The 21,025-nt window shown below is 49.2% G+C and overlaps 1 protein-coding gene across 1 annotated transcript in view; it reads right to left on the minus strand.

Moving 5' to 3' along the window:
- The window catches only part of LOC128730782 (protein couch potato-like), an 84,271-nt gene extending 64,018 nt beyond the window's left edge, over positions 1 to 20,253 (minus strand). Inside the window, exon 1 of the mRNA XM_053823860.1 lies at positions 20,008 to 20,253. Coding sequence (XP_053679835.1) covers positions 20,008 to 20,253 — 246 coding nt within the window. The remainder of the gene's footprint in view (positions 1 to 20,007) is intronic.
- Between the last annotated feature and the right edge of the window lie 772 nt (positions 20,254 to 21,025).

The following is a 21,025-nucleotide window of genomic DNA, read 5'->3' on the forward strand; positions in this document are numbered from 1 at the left end:
TCGCGTGGCCAAGTTTGGCTCCATTTTGGGATGGTTTTTTCATCTCCCAGCTTCGAGCGATGATGGAAAAAAAGTGATTTGTATCCGTACATCATCAGCGGCACCAACAACAGCATCGCTAGCGTCGTCATCAGCGAGAATAAACATCGCCGTATGTTGCTCGTTTTTTTTTTTGCTCCGTTTCTCGAATATCCGAGAACGAACTACTTACGCGAGCTTACTGCCGCCGGCTCGGGCAAGTAAGTTCGCCTGACCGGAAACGTCCCTCGGAGCGTAACGAGACGCAAACCGTGGCGCAGAGAGAAAGAGAGAAAGAGAGACACAGAGAGAGAGAGATCGAGCAAACGAGTGCCAAAGAAAACACACGCGCCGCACAAAAGATCCCATCGAAACGGGGTGCGGAATTGAACCGAAATGCTCGCCGCATTGAATTCATTACGGATGAAAATGGCCTCCAGGTACGGCCCCGCTCGAGCTCCAGCGCCATCAACGGCGAAGTTAGCATCACCCCTCACTAGAACGTATTTTCAATTTCGCCTCTGCCACGGTACCGGATCCTGCCGGTTTGGTGAGCCCGGATTCGAGAGTCTAGTCGAGCCTGGCGGCACCGGTTTCACCGGTGCGCCTTCGCTTATCGGTAAGCAGCGTTCTGACGGGTTTGGCTGGAAGTGAGTACATGTTCGTGTGCTTTTTTTTTCTCTCATCCCCGCACACGAGTCCCATCCACCTGCCTGCCCTGGCCGGGAACCACCCAACCGTATCCGGGACCCGAACGCCGGGCTTGTCTGCAGGTTCCGGTCGCCTAGCTGCAGGGCTCGGTAGCCCAGTTGCTGCTGCTGCTGTTGCTGTTGCTGTTTCGGTTGACCGACCAAGCGGAGCATAAACAGAGTCATCAAAAAAAGGCCTTCGAGGCTTTAAGGGACAGCGTGGGGTACGAGCAACGGCTAGGCTGAGGATGTTGCCGGTGAATGCTCGCGCATTCCGTTGAACACTCGGCCTCGCAGTCGCAACCGTGGCAGCAGAACTGGAAACCTGAACGGCTGCGTCAAGAAACGGACTCAGTAACACGAACGTCACCGAGTTGTGTCTGCCAAATGGTGGCAAGATCTGTACGGAATCGTTTGATAACGCTTCTTTTGTCGCTCCAAACCAGCCCTTTTACTTCGAGATCCTTTAGGTTATACAACGATTTAAGCAAACTGAGCGAATATCCTTTTTAATATCCACATGCACTTTGGGATCGTTTGAATTGTGTGATAATAAAAAGAGCTACATTTTTAAATTATCAACAATATTTTATCCAGGTACCAGGCGTTAAAAATAATAAAAATAGTAGAAATCAATGAACCTCAATTCCTAAAACCGACCGTAGCCGCCTGTTGCATTGATGGTATAATATAGTCAAGAGAATCGGCAGAATATGACCAATTTACAAATTCCAGCTTCGCATCCGCTACGCCTACAATATGTGTCGTGCGTGCGCAAAGCTCATAGCGCTTAAAAGCACGACGAGAGTGGCAGCGCGTGTGTCGATAATAATCCGATTTCAATTTCAATCAGCAATACATCGATTCTGGGTGGCTTGCTTTCAAAGCCTGACCTGAGCCACCTACAAATAATTAATTAATTACCATGGTGCGCTCACTACCAATAGCTCGGATAAGGACGGTTTAACCGTTACCATCAGTGGAAATGATCGAACATATTCTGCGAGCACCGAACGTGAGCTTCCATAAATGCGTTGTTGGATTTGCGACTGGTTGCGTGATAGAACAAACTATGTAGGGATTGCTTTTTTTTGTTTTTTTTTTGTTTTCAAACATTCCACTGAGCATCATGCACCATCCGGGATTAGCGAGAGAGAAAATTCAGACAGAGCCGGCCGCTTTGTTGAACAACTTTTTTGTTGTTGACTATCAGTCTACTTGTGCGGCCAAATTGGACCCATCATGTGGACCCTGCCCGTGGACCAGTATTGTGCTTCACCCGGCAATAATCCGTTCTGCAGCGCGTTTCCGTAACATTCCACGTTCCCGAGCAACCCATTACAATTAATTGTAATAGAGCGTCAGTAATCTCTCCCATTAATCAACGTCCCGGTGCGCTAAGCTCGAAAATCGACAGCCAAACCGCTCACTAGGCATGCTCGAGGCAGGTGAGAAGACAGCCCTGATTGGTTCTAGTTTCAATTACTACATCGCTGGGAAGCACTGTCTTTGATGCTTTTTTGCACCGCAGCGTGAAGAACCATCGCTTTTACGCGAAAGCTTCGTGCGCCTGTTCCTTTCTCACTGGTCGCGATTGTTGGCTCAGCGGCTGCGACTAATCGGAAGGTTAATCTGTGCTGCGATCAGCGAGAACAGCAAGCATAAAGCGAACTGAAACACGTCCTCCCACCAGACAGGCATTTGTCCACCCCACGGGTCCCGATGGGGGTATCAGGCCGAAGAAAAGGAACCGTTTACGCCCACGGAACGGGTGGGGCGACGGTCTGATCAGTTAATTGACCGGAAAATCGATTTCCCTGGCTCATTCATCGATCGGGGAACGGATGCGGCTCCATACGGTGCGGCGCATGAACCCGTGGTGAACGGAAACAAAAAAGGTTCGTCCCCGGGTACGATGCAGCTCGTTGATTAGGGAACCGAGCTGGCGTTTGGTAACGCATGAAATTGTGTTCTTTCCACACACGGGTGAGCTGGTTTTTTGTTGTTTTGTGTGACGGGGTGTGGCTTGAAATCCGACCGGAAGCCATTGCTTCCGACCGACAACAGCATCTGCTCACTGAAGCGTTGTTGCACGAAATCACGAAACGAAAGCACGGTTGCGGTTTCTTGTGGCGCGATCGGCCGCATTGGACCGTTGATTGACTGATTGAACGGACCCCGGGGTTGGATGATTGGCGCCTGCCGCATGATGTTGTCGTTTCTTGCAACCTCACCCGCAGGGCCATGACAATTACGCTGCCACCGAGAGACGGGCCGGAGCGCGGTAGCTTTTCGTTCCGGTGAATGTAAAACCACAATTAAACAATCCACTCTGTACGCACACCGCCTCCGGTGCACGAGGCGCGACCACAGACGATCTTCACCGTACGTAACCGCACGCACGAAAGGGCCCAAGGGTTCCAAGAGGTGGCTCGTGCCCATCGGACCGTAGCCCGGGTGGGTTTCTGCAATTACTGTGACGCATCGGGAGAGCGACATTTCGACGGCCATACGTAGCTCCCTTTCACAAGGAGATTCTAATCGTATTAATAATAACTCCGAAGATGAAGTGACAGCGGAGTGAGACACACTCCGAAAATGGGAAGCCAACAACCGACGATGATGATGGTGCTGCCGGAAACGCGTCGCTCAAAGCCGCAACACCGTGCCGTTGATGATGCGTTGGCGTCAGAACAACATCGCATTTCCGGCGCTGTGCAAATTTCGTACTACACCATTGCACCGCAGAAGCCACTTAGACCGGTAATCACGAGAACCACTAGCTCGAGGCAATCGCAATTAGGACGATCACGCCCGACGCTGCGATTGCCAGGGTTTGTCTTGCTAATGGATGCGTGCAGGAGTAGGAGTACCGAAAGGAAGGCCTACTCGTGGTTTAAAGCTCTTACTGTTGGTGGTTGTTGAATTTCTCGGCTTATTTTCGTTCAAGATTTGCCCGAAATGCTTTGGTACATTCCACGTTACAACACGGTTGCCTAACTCTAGGCGCAAACAGCTCAATGCACGTCCTTACATCTGTTTGCTTATTGCAAATTGTTATTATTTCGCACTTTAATCGAAAACAAAACGGGCTCCGTCACATTTATTTCATGGACGCCCAATTCAATAAACGGATTATGGATGAAATAAAAGAAAAATATTGACAAACGGATCACTGCGGGTAAAGAGGTGGCAAAAAGGATACCAATAAAAACGACTACTACTCACCACCCGAATGGAGCACAATAGTACTAAGCGAAAAACAGAAGAAAATCCAAACTCACCTGCAAATAAAATGAAGAAGTAGCGTTAGCAATGGTTTCGTCCCGTTCATCAGCAAAATGGGTTTATTTTATGAATGATTTTATGCGTCCTCGAATCGAACAACGCCTAGTGTCGCCACTCGCTGGGTCCCGTTGCTGGAACGCAGCCATGCTGAAGGGCACCGACAATAACCTCTGCCAGAAACGATCCCCAGAGCCGAACCCACGGCGACAATAAACTTTGCGACCCATCAACAAAGTTCAGCATTTTTATCGAACGCTCGATATCGTCGGCGTCCCGTCAAACCTGGCGCGTTGAATGTTTATTCAAATGTACCACATCAAGTGCGCCCCGGGCCGAGTCCACCATCCGTGGGAAGTACGGGTGCTTACGCAATGGGCTAACGAGTGGCATAATATGCGCCTCCCCCAGCCAGGATAAAGTCACCCTTCGTGCGGTGAGCGAACGAGCGACGAAAAAGAAACGAACCAAATACTCCACCCACATGCAAGCCGGGAGATCCCCAGCGCCGGGAAACGCCACACCGGCGAGTGAAGAGAAAATCAATCGACATGCAATAAAACCATAAAACCCCTCGCGCGACAGCAACTATTTGGCTGGTTCGTAACGACCAGCCGTGCACGGAAGAGCAAGCTGGTTGACCGTGAGGGCGGTCCTTACAAACGAGCCCTTTGCATGGCACAATGGTGGCCAGACCTGGCGCACGGCAACACGACCGGTAATGGTGGCGCACCACATAGACCAGCGCCTCTGACTCGAAGGATCGATCAAAGCGCCATTTTGTGCGAATAATTCTGCACCACAGCCCGCGGCCGTGATCGTGAAACTCCACGGCTGGAGCAGGAATCCATAAATAACAATAAATTGGCCATAAATATGGCGACCGGAGGGCGAACCATCGAGATTAACCGATGGGCTCTATGGTAGCTCGGGGTTTTTGTCAAATTACAGTAATTCCCTACGACCAACCAGCCCACGCCGAAAAAGCACGCGAATTAACGTTTAATTTGTCCGGCGCTCCCTCTCGAAAGGGCGACCCTATGACGGGTTTCAAAGCTCCACACAAAACCACTCGCCCTACGGGAACCCAGCGTGATTCTATTATCACCTCGTTGGGTGGCCCAGCTCACCCTCAAACCGGCTGTCAACGCGGCTCGAATGAGGCATTGCGCGCTTTCGGCACATCCCGGCGTGGGTGACATTGTTCGCCTCCAAGCGAACCCCTCGAACGCGTCAATGTGTCCACGACTAACCCCGCCGTGCTCGGGTGTCGATTACGGAGCACGTTTTCGGTGGAGGTGCATCGCCCAACGCGAGTGAGAACACCAGGGGCGCAACACCGTGCAACAAAAAGCGCGGCAATTGGCGCGGCCGCAACAGCAAAATACACAAATAAAAAACAAAACTATCTGTAAAGTTGCCATCGCTGGTGGCGGTCGGGCGGACGGGTCATTCGCATCGCCATTGTCACCGGGTGGATGGTAATAAAACGGGCCATGCTCAATGTGTTGGTCACCGGGTTCGGTCACGAGGCCTCCAAATGGCGCCGTCACTGCCGGGCTTAGGATAGAAATAACCGATTGAAGGCACAAACCAACGAGTGGCGAGTGGAGAAGACAACGGCGACACGAAATGAACGAAATAACAGAAATTATTGCCCATTGTTTTCCGGTCAGTGTGGGAGGGGGGCTTTTTCCACACGTTCCTTTTTCCCACGTGCTTCTCTCGCGAGCAGTTCGCGGGTTGGATTTCGTGCGCAACTGCCCACAGGCGTTTTAAAGTCCAGCTGGAGGCTTGCTCCATCTGACGCGACCCACCTGATCGCCTACACACGGGGGCCTTACCGCGCTTGTTGAATGTGGTCGTGGTCGCGTGGAGGGTTGGGAAATTGGTGACCTCATAAGTAGGAGGTATCAACCGAGGTGATAGTTTCCATTCCAATACGCGCTTACGACACGATAGATCGTAAAGATAGACAACTGATGTGTGGACAAACGTACAAGCCAGCTTCTGAACACACAGCTGCAAGTCTCCATCGATATGTAAATGTTGCCAAACGAGGGTGGAAATGGCCGTGGAAATGGATATCTTTATTCTAATCTGTATGTCAACCTGTCCGTTACATTGTTTGGATCGCTTGAAAAACGTTGACGTCAGTCACCGTTATCATTAGTCACGATAAGCTGCTTTGGTATCGTTTCGCATCCCATCAGCCATGTAACAGGGATTATTTGATGTCTAATGGATGTGTTCCCATGATTGTTGGAGCTTTGTGGAAAACGATTGCGCCTTTTGACAAAATTCCCGCTCAAGCAAATAATTCAAGAGTAAATGATGCCATCCATGTCATTTAAAGCGTACAATAAATAGGTTTATCTAACGAAAACTAAATTACACCAACGGAAGTTAAGTTAGCGACTGGCCAACAGTTTGCGAGAAGATGCTTGCAGCAAGTAGACATGGAGCTCCGTAAACAGGAAGCAACAAAACTTTGCCCAAAGCTGGACCTCACACCCGCACAACGGCGTTACTCGGTAAAAGTTTCGGCAGGGGGAAAGAAAATTCTCCACAAAAACATTATGCATCAAACATCCCTCCCCAAGATGCTGGAATGCAGCGGTTACGATGCCGCACACTGACAGCTTTCCAATCTTATTTCCTCCACGTCGGAAGCGAAAAAGAACCGAACGGAATCGTTAACTCCGGCAAAACGCTTCAGCAACTTGCCGCTCGTCTGCGATACGCCCTGCCACGATTAGGCGAACCCGATCAAAGCTGGTCCTGCCGAGGGACAACCTTTAAAGTCAATCTGAGCGCAAGGAGTAACTTTCTTGCGGAAGTTTACAACCAAACTTGCGACTCCCTTCCAGCACTCGCAGGTGGATGGAATTTATGCTGGCGTTCTTCAACCAGCTGCTTGGGGCGCGTTCTGCAGTTGACGTTTCCTGGTAGCGCGCAGAACTGTTTACACCGTTCGAGCAACTGCCTGATGCTGGGTTTGGTAACGGCCGAGAAAAAAATTGGTCAAAGGAACTCGCTTGCCTGTGAATAACGTCGACAACGCGGCACCATGGGTGTCGTTCACACTTTACCGGGTTAGCAGCCAACTTCGTTCGAGAAGAAAACGAAGGAAAAATGATTGAGCGTGAAAGAGAAGGCAAGAAAGAAAGAGAAACGAGAAATGCTTCGGAATATCTCATAATCGTTTCCACTTGCATCCGTGTGCTTGCTTCCTGCCCAGGAGCACTGCGGTAAACGACAGTAACTGATGGTTTAATAATGACAAAATAAATGGGTTGCTCATTTTCATGCAAATTTCTACCAGCTGCCATTTTGGCAATTCCCACATACACACACACACATACGCGACAGTAAAGGGCAGTATGGTGGACGTCAAAACACTGCTTCGTAGCGTAGTTGATCATGCAAATTGACCTTATGAAATATGCACTAGCTAACAAAACCTCTACGGAGGTGACCCAGTGGTCAGTTTCTTTACAAATTTTCACGGGGTCAAGAATTGAACCTTGATCCTTTCGTTCTTCCATCACCAGTGATGAATGCTTCCTTAGTGACTGGTTAATTAGGTTTCAGATGTGCGCAATTAAATAAAATATTCACGTCTCGTGGGCATTACAGAGTGCTACTATATACTACGGCCACTCCTTGCGATATAAAATACCCTTTGCTATTAGGCGTATGAGCCGCTAAATCCCGTTTTATCGAGAGAATTGAAGAAAGAATTTTACTGATTATTTCTTGTACAAATGGTCTAAAGTTCGTTTCATTCGCTGGCATTGACATCTTCCAGTTTTGTGTAATTTTTCACATCATCTGTGTACCTCCTAGTCTCCCACACACCTGTCAGTGGCATTTACGTTCCACCGACTAGCTGAACCACCACAACATGACGGATTATCCGAAGGCACACCCTTGCAACTCATCTCAAATTACATGTCATTGATTTCCACGTGACTACACCACCAGCACCGGTACAACTCAAGTACCGTGCTTGGCGGCGAAGTGTCTGATGACTCACTTTGGTCTTGCGGTTAAAAAGAGGATTGTTTCAAACCGATGCACATGACATTCATCAACAAGCGGAAAAGAGACGACCGAGAAGTGAAATCCGTAGTAACCAGGCATCTTGACGGTTTTGTTGTCGCTTTGCTCAAACTGAAGAATTCTCCCGCACCAAAGTTTAACCGACGAATATTGTTCGCTTTATAAAGTGAGTTCAAAAGAGCACGATAATTTCAACGAAACATAACGAAATAAATAACTAAATTATAATTTATTTTCTACGTGATTAACTAAAAATACTAGCTACGCAAAATAAAAGCACTGTTATCTAATATTTTAAATATCAGATAAAAATTGCAGTGCCATGTAGATTTATATTGAATATTTAGCCCAGCTTGATTCGTTTCTACAAAATTGTTTTCCATCAACTATGTACGATGGATAAACCCAAACAAAAGCTTTTTATTCAAATTTTTCATCAAGCAACAACGATAAAAACATCCATTTTAAATGGAACGTTTTCCAAAACCAGCACTTTTGTGGCCGCTGCACCGTTTCCAACGAATTCTGCGCACATTTGCACTTTCCGTCGTGAAAGGGCATGGAAAGGAATTCGACTTCGTTCGTAAATTACGCTGCCATCCTTCCCGGCGCCTTCAGCGAGAATCTGCTTCCAACCCGCATCCGGTTCGATTCACATAATAGCTTCTCAGCCAACGTTAAATCGATCCCGCTCAAGAATGGCGCCATAAAAAATGAACGTTCCCCATCGTTTATACCTCTTTGCGCTTCTACAAGGTCCAATAAATGCAACGACGAGCATTGCAACGTTCGACGTGCCTCCGAGCGAAGATACTGGCCATGTAAATCGTTACAAAGTTGCCTCGCGGTGCACCTAACGCGCGAAAAACATTGCACCTGCGCTAAAACAGCAGCTTGCGGCAAGGTGTAACCATGTTTGCATCGCTGTAGGGTGGGAAATTTAAAATTTAAACCCATAAATTTTCAATAAACACATCGAAAACAACGGGCTCGGTCGGAGATTCGGGTGCTTTGGCCTCACGTTCCCTCGGGGTATGCATATGGGCAGCTCGCTAGGACGAACTCACGATGCCAACGCCGCAAGACCGCCCCCGAGGAGGTGCAGTAAAAACACGGGTGCTAAATATTTGATCGCAAACCATCGAAGACGTTACGGTGAGATGCTGCATTTTGGCCAGGCTTCAGCCAACTCGCGGAAATGCATCGTATACGACCGTCTTGCAGGAAAATCGAGTTGAATCTGTTGCACCCTCGGGGTGGCCCCACAACATGCTGGCGTGGCATATCCTTTCACGTGGCATGTCGTTTACAAGCAAGAAAGGAAGCAAATTTTCTTCCTCTTTGTTCTGTGAGCACGTCGGAAACATTGCCATCCTGCTGGCACCACCACAAAGGTGCGATTCGTAGGGCATAAAATCGATACACGAGATGGGTTTTCGATGCTGCAGGAAAACAATTTTCCTCCCCGAGGAGGGACACTTCCGCAAAGCGCACTTACACACAACACACATACATACACGCTACAAGGCATTCCGTGCGGAACCAGGAGCGAAAATTGAAACACATGAAAAACAATGAGATATCGTTTGCCAAATTTGAGCTAATCCTCCATGGGCCATGAAAAATCCTTCCTCCCAAAACGAAGCCACCAACCGGTGGCAACTGAAGAAAGTGGGCAAAAAACTGAGCCAACACGTTAGAAAGGCGCATCGAGGCTTCGCTTGCTTTCCACGAAACCTTCTTTAAGTCTGCACACAAGAGTGAGGTGCCAGCTTGGGGGCTTGCTGCACCGTCGCTTCCTGACCCGAATGTAGATGAGCTTTGGGATTTTCGCGAAGGTACACTGCGGCCGGAGGTATCACGTCCGCAGAAAAAATACCCAACCGTGGAAAACAAGAAAAACCAACGGCCGCTTGCTTCCTCCGAGCGTAAAGCAACGCACGACAATCCCGGTAAATATACTACACCTTTTAGCGGCAATCAAAATTTAATACCTCATCATACACCAGCGCGGGCTTCGAAACGCGGAAGCAGCCGTTCCAGCGCGGCGTTTGGGTTGAGTTGTTTTTCTCTGCAAAGCTCGCCGCAAGAACACGATCGCACGCGGTAGGCTTTGTTGAATGATTCGTACGAGCAGAAGATTTCCCCGGGCGATTGACGCGGGAAAGGCGCACCAGCTTGCGTCCCAGTGGAGAGACCCCAACCACCGGAAACCCTCCTCGGGGGGTTTTCGCAAAGAAAGCGAAAATTAATCAACTTTCCACACTTCGCTGTCGTGGGGGGAAAATGTTTGCCCGCCCGAATCCATTAAACTGTCGTAAACCCTTCCTTCACGGTGCGCTATCGGTTGCACTGATTTTAGGAACTTCTACACGAGGCTTTTGAGTTCGCACAACCTTACGGGGCTTTTGTTTCCGCACAACGGCGTGCATTTAATCAGTCAATCATGAAATTTTTAATTTAATTAAAACAAATGGTTCATCGTAAAATATGCCTTCTGAAACTGGTACCAAATCGGATGCGTGTTTGTTATAAAGTTTGGAGAAATTGTCTTCTCCATGCGCATGGATTGCGCGATGGCTTCTACAATTCAATGTTCTGGTAGTCAAACGAAACTCGACTAGATTATCGATTATCGTCCATACTTTATTTTCCTGCTGCAGGGCCAGCATTTTTCCTCCGGCAGCGTAAGCCAAGTGGGAATAGCAATATCGGTAAAGGAAGAAACTCAGCTTCGAAGTAGCTAAAAACAACCCGGCGACAACTTGATGACAGCTTCCAAAGTTATGAAATAAACTTGTTGTCCATAATTTTCTTCGGTCATAGCTGGCTGCTCGAGCGAGCGATATCACGACGGCTAGTTTATAAGTTTGCGAGCTGGTGATCATTTATTCACCGCCGCTGACATTGTGTTGCGCAATATGGGCAAAGTATTCGATACAAAATAAGACAAAGAATTTTATACTTTAATCCAAAATAAAATAATACTTACCAGCGAGTTGGAATGAGTTATATTACTTTTATCGTATCTCGTAAATAAATGTAGTCACGTTGAAAAAATTAGTTGCCGAAAGCAAGAATACCTGATATTTTTTTCATACACACATCTTTTGTATCGCAAACGTGAGAAATGAGTTAATTTTACAATCAACGTGCCCTTCGCTACCCAAACGGTGACAAACGCCCGCAAGAAATGGGATCCACGAGCAATTTGATAGCAGTACAAGACATTGCTTTCAAGCGAGGCTAAATGTATTTTATTCATCGCACACACCTTTCGCATTCTTTTCCGCGGCTCAGCTACCCACACCGTGCTCTATTTCGTTTTTCCTTTCGAATCCAAAACTCGATACGGCACGAAACAAGACTCCCGGTTCGGTAGCGCTTTCACCCCCCGTCCAGGGTTGTGCCATCGAGCCGAAGACGAATCACGGGCTTGTACGGGCGAACCTAATCCGAAACCGTACCTTTTACACGGCTTTTTGTTTCGACGAGCTCTCGAAAAACCCTGCACCAGGCGTCGAGGGAACCTGCCCAAGCCTACCTCAACGGGTCGAAGACGACCCACCGGACCGTCAAGGACCCGCCGGGGCTCTTATTTCGTCGACCCCGCCAAGTAAACCAATCACACTTGAGCAGGGGGTTTTCTTCTTTGGCCGCTGCGACGAGGGAAAATGCGACAAAAGTACACTTCAGCAGGACCGTAACACTCTACGCCAACAACACTTGTACTTGTGCAACCCCCAGGCCAGCTTCTTTTAAGGGAGGGCTTTCCGTTTCACAATCCTGCCGCCAATTTATCAAATCCTCGCAGCAAATCCTTCGACATTAGTGAAGGATTTATTTGCCGGATCGTCAGGCTTTCTCGGTGGTTTAGAAAGGGGCGGTCTAAGGGAACATTCAATTCGGTCTCTTTAACGTACTTGTCGTTTTGTTGAGTTTGGGTTTTTTTTATCGGGAGCTTATTTTCCTCTTTTAAACCAAGCGCGAGTATTAAACACGTTTTATAACCAAAGATCTAAAACATATTTTGGGACAGTTTTGTTTTGATTTTATAAAATTAATAAATTGCTCCACTATATTTCGTGTCACTCATGCTATTAAAGCTTCGTCCAACGTAAAAATCAGCAAAAGAAAGACACCATCAGTACGAAGGACCATGCGCCTCCATCGAAAGTCGAAAATTTCGCTCCCCCGAGATTCGTTAACAGCTTCTAAAATTTCACCCAGTAGTACTAATTAAGAAGCAGCATTCCGGCAGCTTCTTTTCGTCCAATAAAAACCGTCCCACTTTCGCGCTGCTTAACGATGACGCGATGATGATGGCCATGATTCCGTTTGCCAGCTTTTCACAACGAATTAATTGCCGGCCACTTTATCACTTCGAAGATCGTTTTCGTCGACGAAAGGAAGCGAACGAAGGGCTGAAGTACTTGCTCGACAAAAAATAGACGACGCAAGAAAACTCATAAAACGCCCGACGAAGTATCAAACGAGAATTGCTTTCATTAGCTCAGTGAAGAACGGCGATCCCGGAAGCGTACGGAAGCGGAAGCAAAGATGTTTTTTGCTCCCCCAACGCTCACCAGCCATAAAAAAAACCTCCGCGGAGCATTCTCGTGTTGAAGAACCGGACGCTCGAAACTCAGAAGCTGAAGGTTTTCTATTTGATTTCGTCTCATTGACGCGCTGTTTCAATGCTCACACTTTTGCGAAGGGCGCATCTCTGCGTTCCCGAGCAGATGCTGCTCGATAATTTGACGACTAATGCTGTTCAAATGGAACCCAGAACATCCTCGAAACGTTCACTCCTTTTCGCGCTACTAAAGCAGAACCACCGCGCTGCAAAGCATCGAGATAACTAATGCCGGAGAGCGCGTCTAAAAAAGTTAAATTATTCACGCTGCAGTTAAAAAAAGAGATATCCGAGGAAAAGCAGCTCCAATCTCTCGTACGCTTGGAAAAGGATGGTTTGTTTTGCGATGATTATTTATGTTGGACGTGCACCCGACTCCGTGATGCTGCTCATGTTGGCGCAGTCGATGCAGAAGCGTCATGCTATTCGATGTCCTTTGGTAAATAATAAACGAAATTTTTGCTTGCGTACATTCATAAATGAGATTTGCTTCATGCAATCTAATTATCATGATAAATTTTATCTTCGTCATCGTACCAAAGCATGTTCGAATATGCAGCTCGAGCAAAACGCCTTCCCAGAATCATGTTGAAACTCAGGAGCGTTTCAAAATGAAAGCAAATTATTGAATATTCATTCCAATTGTTCCTGCATTCCTGGTTTGCTCATGGTTTTCCACAAATGCGTGAATGGCTCGGTTTGCCGTGCGTTCGGAAGATGCGTCCCACCCACCGACGAAGAAACACATGTCTACGCTCGAGCAATCACGGTTTCGCACACTTTCTCCGAACCTGCACTGCAGAACCGAGGGTTGTGAGTTCGAGTTTGCTCGAGAGAATTTGAATACTAATCGTAAGTATCACGCTCGGAATGAAGAAGCTGCACGTGGTGCGGAAAACATCGAGCCTTTCATTCTTTCCCTCCTCATGGGACGGTTGCTCGTCGACGTGACGAAAGCGTCCCAGCGGAAAAGTGAGCCAGCAAGTGGGTTGATCGGTCAAATGGTCTGGTGAACAGTGGGAGTAGAAACTGATGACTACCGCACCGGTGGGATCTGGGAGCTTCTCGTGTTACATACGGATGCAGGTGGAACGTGCACAGAAACCGTTCCAAAATCATCTCTCCGTCCACTGCCGTTCGATGGAAAACGGCAATGCAATGGAACTGGTGTGAATGAATCGCACGGAACGAGGTTGGGCCTCCTTTCTAATGCTAACAACCCATGCGAAACGTTTCCCTAAAGCACACGCACTCACACACCGAACACGATCGTCGAGTGTGTATTCTTAGTTTATCAACTCGTCTACTGCTTTTCTAGCCCACTCACCACCCACACACGGCTCCTCGTAGGCTATTTTTCCACTCCATCCCGGATCGTGTTGCGTGCGGAGGAGACACAGAGAAGTGATCCCATTTAAGCTGCCCTGTAGCTGAAGGTCCGCCCAGCGCAACAATGCACCGGACGCTGGGCACCGAAGCGAAGATACACTATTGATTGCAATTGCTCTGATAACTTCCTACTCACGAACGGGCGCAATCTCCGTCGCAGTGCACTAGGAAAACTCGCAAAGCAGTCCTGCTCTAACGCCGCTCATGCGATACGGAAGTTTGCGTTGTTGTCGGGTTGCATCGACCCGACCTCGGTGCCCGATAAGTTCCCACAAATGGTTAAATATTCGCACAGATAAATAAACAAACAAACAAAGTACGAGCCATTCCCGTTCCCGGTCGTTGCAGCCCAATTTGGGCTGTCTTTAAGCAACCACCACACGTGCTGCAACATGCGTTGTTCTTGGCGTTGGCGTTGTTTTCCTTCTCGAAAAGGGCGGAAAACTCTTTCTTGTCGGATAGTGAAACCACTCCGGCGAGATGGCTGCACGGAATGGAGTGTTTCAAAAAGAGTATTTACACCAACGAAAAGCTAAATGGGTGTAAGGAACAAATGGGTAGCCCAAAAACGGACACCAACTCTCTTGTCAGGCTACATGGCATAAGCAGAACATGGCGTGCCGATAACGCTGGGCTGAAGTGCGAAATTCAAACCAAAAACTTTTAGCCAAATTCCTGTCTGGATCGGATGCACCAAAGCCGGATCCTTTCCAGTACAACCATACCATCACGGTGGGCTAAGTAAGTGGATGCTGCTCCGGTTTTAGTCTAATACGACGCTTTCGAAATACCCAAAATGGGTGTGTCTTTCATTCCGCAATCGAAAGCGTATCGTCAAACAAACCCGCTCTCGACTCACTGTGCATTTCATTATCGCCCGCCGGCACATTCAGTCGGCCAAATAAATTAATCATTCTGTCGAACGACGAGAATATATGCCATATTTTGCCGACTATTTGCAGTCCAAGCGTGGACCGCTTCCAACTCGTCGACGAAGGAACCGAACCGAAAGGACTATCAAAACATTCACCCCGTCGTTGTGCTTTCCACTCGCCCAAGCGAACGCGCTGCACATGTCCCTTGAGCTGAAAACCCAAACGCCAGAACGACAAACAAATGCGCCGGCACTCCAGACGGTGGTCCTTCAAGATAATGCTGCCACCGAAGGTTGGGATTCCACCACTCCGGCAAAGGACACGCTGCTCGACGATGGGACACGCCCGCAAGAAACAAGCCGCCAGCGAGCAAACTTCCTAAAGCAACATAAACGTCATCATTAAACATGTATCAAATAATTAACAGCATATGTCCGTCGGATGGTTGGGAAAACTCGAGACACCCGAGATGCGAAGGGGCCGCGATGGAGTCGACAACACACGGCTCTTCCTGCGGGTTGTTGCGGCATTGACATTGCTCGACGGTTTGGTCTGATCGTTTGGGTCCAATCGAGCGACCGTGGGTACCGGATTTTGATGGGATTTTGAATGACTCTGGGTTGATGGGAGGGGCCCATGCTGGCGCACAGTTATTGTCCTCTGAATGTACTGCACCGTGGAGTACATCGGCTCCTCGTCAAGGATGATCCGCTTGACGGGTTTTATTGCATTTCGGAAACAGCTGCACCATGAGGTCATCTCGTACACTCACTCAAGGCTTGACAGATGTCACGCTGTGCGATTTGTTGGGTATTCCAGGCAACTAGATCCGAATTCAAGCTCGTGTTTTTAGAAGCGATATATATTGTCGCTGATAAGCATACGAAATGAAGCATATTTTTCGCTTCTTAAATTCCGCCCAACTGTGTTACAAAGCAGCTCTTGAGGAGCTTGTGCTTGATTTTCACACGTGAAACACATCAAGTTTTTCCACCCAAGGGCACGCGGGAAGCGAGAGACCTACGAAGGGCGAAAAGAGGCCACCCATCGAGGCGGAACAGATGGATGAGCTAGCAAGCGGGGCAAGCTTCGGTGAATCATGAATGATTGAAACATGTTTACAGCAATTACAGCGTCTTGCTCGCGTCTTGCCGTGCGCCATTGATTGCGCAATCGTGTCGAACCGGTTCGAGGTCACAAAAGCGAACCGAGCCAGTGCGAGCGAAGCATCCAAGGGATGAATTTATGGTCAGGACACGCGGTGGGACACAAAACCCGATGCGACGGAAACACCAACGAGTGGGCTGAAGGGGTTTTGCAGAAAACGCCACCCACCGGGACCGGGAACGATGAGAAGTTTATATTCTAAGCATAAAACACAAACCCACCCACCCGGTGCAGCATAGCAGCCGTGCCGTTCGTACACACAGCTGTCGCAATCAAACATGATGGCCGAACCTTCATCACCGGCTACCGAGTGTGCCGCCGGGGTGGGTTCATAAAATTTGCATGCCCAACGCCACCCTCGGAGCCACGCTTCGGAGGGGGTTGATGGATGGTTTTCGGTGGATGATGGATGTGATCAGCTTTTTATTGGCCCATCCTCGACCGTACTCGTCCGGGCGCGTCCGAATGTAACCACCAACCGGGAAGCTTCTCAACGAAAGTGGCCACCGAGTGGTTCGGGATCGGGTCGGTACCACTTGAAGGAAAACCACATGTTTTTCCACCGTTCAGCGTGATGGAGCCGCCCGCTCGACCGCGCCGGACAAAACCTCATTCATATTACATTGGATTTTATTTGCCCACTTTATGGAGATGCGAGCTGGAAGTCAAGGATAATGTACTTGCGCGTCTTGAGCGAGGTTCACCCATCATGCTCGAACGGTCCCTGCAAGCTCCAACGGCACCCTTTCTGGGCTTGAACCATCGCGTTTTGTCCGCGCGGTTCGATGGACTCATTGCTACAAAGGGTTTTCGAGGACGGCACTATCATGCACACACGCACGCACGCAGTTGGTTTTGTTCTGTGTTCTCCCGATCCGAGGCAGAGAGGTGCGAGAAACGACCTCCAAGCACTTACGCGCGTAGTATTCGCCACATTACGGTTATGGCGAGTGCTTTCTCCGTTAGCGTTAGCAATCAAGTAACGCATCGCTTTCGTCATGGTGCGTCGAAAAGGTTTTCTGGCGTGTTTTTTGCCCTTTGCTTCGGCCGAAATTACTCACATTGCGGAGTACTACTCAGAAGTGGTGCTAGCAAGTAGAAAAGCTTGTTTTATTTTAGCACCTATCCTGACGGAAGAACGTAAAAGTCAGCCAACCAACCTCAGCCTCAGTGCGGCACTATTTGCTGGCACGAGTTCTTGGGTACCAGTGGGGAAGAAAATCGACTGTTTGTGAGATTGTTTGCGTTCCGAAGCTGCGAACCGGCACGGCTCCAACTTTACATGAACTCCTGTGCGAGCATAAATTACGCCTGGCGGAAATCGCCACAACTTCGTTCAATAAAATTATGTTTATGCTTCGTTACTTCCGCCCTTTTGCCGGGGTGCACTTTTCAATTATTCTCCCCACCCCAAACGGGGAAGGGAATTTTCTCATGCTCGCACATACCGAGCCGAGTTTTCCGGCTAGTAAATCATAGGCGATGGTGTTTAGGATAAACGGAGCAACGTTGGACAACATTTTCCCCGTATGATAAGTTAATCTGTTTCACTGCAGACAACGTTGAAGCGGATTCCCGGGATGATTAATGGTAAACGTTTTCGACTCTCAACCACCGTACAGTCGGGCAATGCTGTTCGAGAAGTTTGCATAAAAAATGTATCCAAGAGCTTTTAGGTCAGGGTGAGCACTCGTTCACCGCTCGTTCAGATGTCGCCTAAATTCGACGTGACATCGGAAAAACAGCAATCTCTCGATGACGGGTAACGTTTCCTTCAGAGAAATCGCAAAGGTCACGACGCTCTTCCGTACGTCACACCGACCACGGTCGAGTGAGTGCTGCTCGATTTCAGACAGACCAGTGTTTATTGCCCATTACACTAGCCAAATGAATTTCGATGTATTTAGAACAGTTACCAGTTATAAGAAAAATAAAAACCCAAAATCGTTTGGAACCATTGCCTATAATTTGCTTCGGTGCGTCAGGTGTGGAGGTGATTTATAGAGACAGTGTTTTAGTCCCATTCCTACAATGTTAACCATGTTTCGTTCGGGCGGATCGTTGCAAGCGATCAAATTCGATCAAGATTTATTGACTCGGACCACAAAAATATCCACGGAACACTTGCACATCAAGCCATACGTGACACGGGAGTGCTAATGCAAAAAAAAATGCTATGGTCTACAAAAATCAATCATTAATCAGTGCATCAAGATTTCGGATCGCAGAGGGCGAATCACGTTCCCCAGAGTATGCTCGAGGTTATAAAACATCACCTCGCTCAACGCTTCATGCAACTGGCCTGGCCCCGAAGGACCCTGTCGGGATTTATATTGACAAGAAAATTAAAAATTCCAAGCGAGAAAAAAAACGTCGACAAGAGAGCGAGGAAAAGCGACACGATCGACAACCACCGCCGTTTGTAGACTTGGCGGTTAAATTGAACCAATTACTCTTCCGTTCGGCTAATCGGTGTCGAAAGCATCCCGCCAAGTAGCACCAGCGGGTTCGAGACCAATTTTAGTACGGTGCAACGGTAAATTCGAGCCCTTCGAAGGACGAAGACATTAAAGGTTGCGCAAACACCTCCATGCACCAGGTAAACGCACCGTGCGCCGGTTCGCATGCACGCGAACCGTGCCAACCGTGGCACATGTGTTTGCCCTCGGTGCCCTTCACTAACGCTTCCGTCATCAGATCATCACACGGACAAACACACACACACATATACACTCACACTCGATGCGTTCCACCGACACGGTGGTGTCGGATTGCGAACGCGATCGGCACCATCTGTGCATATTAATACGCGGATCAACGCGGATCGGTGACACTCGGGCACCTTCGCAAGGCGGATTATGATGGGAGGTAATATTTTCTTTTTTTTCTCTCTCTGCAACCGGAGAATGCAAAACCTGCCCGCGAGGAAAGTGTCGCGCGAGAGAAAGGAAAGCGGGAGACAATTTATAATTAGCCGATCGGCGGCGGCCGCGACGATTCGATGCAAATATCATACTCGTCCGGATTGTTCGAAGCGCCCAACCGTTCACGTTTGAGTGGCCACCGAACGAATCGAAGCGGTCTGCCTCCAATTTGAGCTGCCTCTCGGTACGATCCCCGGATTGTGACACCGAAATGCCACACCAAAACGCCACCTCCTCGAGGTGCAAGGTGCAACAACGTGCATGCACCGGCACGGATCGAACGTGCAACCTGAGCACCGGGGCCACTTGGAGCGGCCAAACACGCCAATTTCTAAAATTACAGACCCCATCCATCCATCGCAGTAGTCGAACACTACGCCACCGCTCACCGTACCGGTCCGGGACGCGTGGAACGATTTTTCAGCCCTTCGGCAGTACCGGCGCACGGTTCGCTCGCGGTTGTCGCCAATATTTATAGTCGATTGTCGGCTGGTGGGGTGGGTCTTTTTCTTAAAAATAGGATTGAATTACGCCGGCCGAAACCAAGGCGCACGGACCCGTCACACAATCGCACGCCATAATGCCACCACGCTTCGTGCGCCAAAACGCAACCTGGGGGAAAGGTCTCGCGTGTGTGCCTAATGCTTGGTCGGTGTGTCGTTCCAACGTTCGATTGGCAACGTCTGGGAACTGGGGGGAGATGATTTATTGGGAAGTCGAGAGATCCATGGGTGGCATTTATTAGACACGAGCAGACGAATGTGCAAAGTAGTCGAAGTGTCGATTGTTGCAAAAAAAAAATGCATCAGGAAGTAATCAACATCCAACAGCGTCATCGATGGCTCAAATTCGTTGCAAAAAACTCTCAATCTAGCTATGAAATTCCCAATTATTCCTTCAAAAACGACATCAAAGGTTGTTTTCAGAGGTTCTGTTCGCCATCGAAAAAGTACACCTACCTCTTCTTCGTTGCTGGCCGTGTTGACGGAGTCCATGCTCTGCGAAAGGGCCAACGGGGCCATCGGTGTCATCTGTCCCATGGCGCTGTCCATCTTGAGGCTACCGGTAGCCGACGGGCCGGTTTGTCCGACGAGACCGGTGTGGTTGTTGTTAGCTGCGTTGACGGCGTTCACGTTCAGCGCCCCGTTCATGGACGGACTGCTGACCACGGTGTTCGATTGCGCGATGACCGGCGTACTGAACATCGGCGGCTGCCCTACACTGGCTGCTGCAACTGCTGCTGCTGCTGATCCGGTGCCGCTGGTGGCGATCGCGACCTGGCCCGGTTGCGGTGAGATCGACTGCTGCACCTGCTGCGATGGGGACGGTGGTAGTGGTTGCTGTTGCTGAGCGGTTTGCTGCTGAGGGCCCGATCCGTCAGTGCCGATCAGCTGCTGCAGGTGCTGCTGGTGTTGTTGGTGTTGATGGTGTTGCTGGATCTGGTGCTGCAGCAGGGCGGCTGCGGCGGCGGCGGCGGCAGCAGCCGAGGGATGCGCCGGGACGAGGCAGTTGCCGAGGGCCGGAAGGGCAGCCGCCGCGACGCCGGGCAGCGCGGTCGTGCGGAGTCGCTTCGGCGAAAGGACCTGCGGGCCGCTCGCTACCGTAATCTGCGGCGCTGGCCTGCGTTTCACCACGGTCGACGAAATGGTGACGGAATTTACTGACGCGCCACTGAACCGAACACCATGTGCCGATCCTGGAATGGAAATTGGGAAAAGGAATGCAAATTACGATTAGCCGAGAGAGCAAATGTACGTGTAGGACTTCCGGAACGAGTGACCCCACGAATATTGTCCTTTTTGGTGCTTTTTTTGCTGCCCTAATTGTTGCAGCCGTTTAAATTTGAGAGTTATGAGACTCATCTCGCCTGCCGAATACAAAAACACATGCTCATTCGCTGCAGTATGTAGCCGCGTTGCATAAACCCATACAAAAGTAGGTTAAAAACCATGTGACCCGCAAACGTCGATGTCGGAT

This window comes from Anopheles nili, chromosome 2 (assembly GCF_943737925.1).
Source record: "Anopheles nili chromosome 2, idAnoNiliSN_F5_01, whole genome shotgun sequence".
Taxonomy (NCBI): Eukaryota; Metazoa; Arthropoda; class Insecta; order Diptera; family Culicidae; genus Anopheles; species Anopheles nili.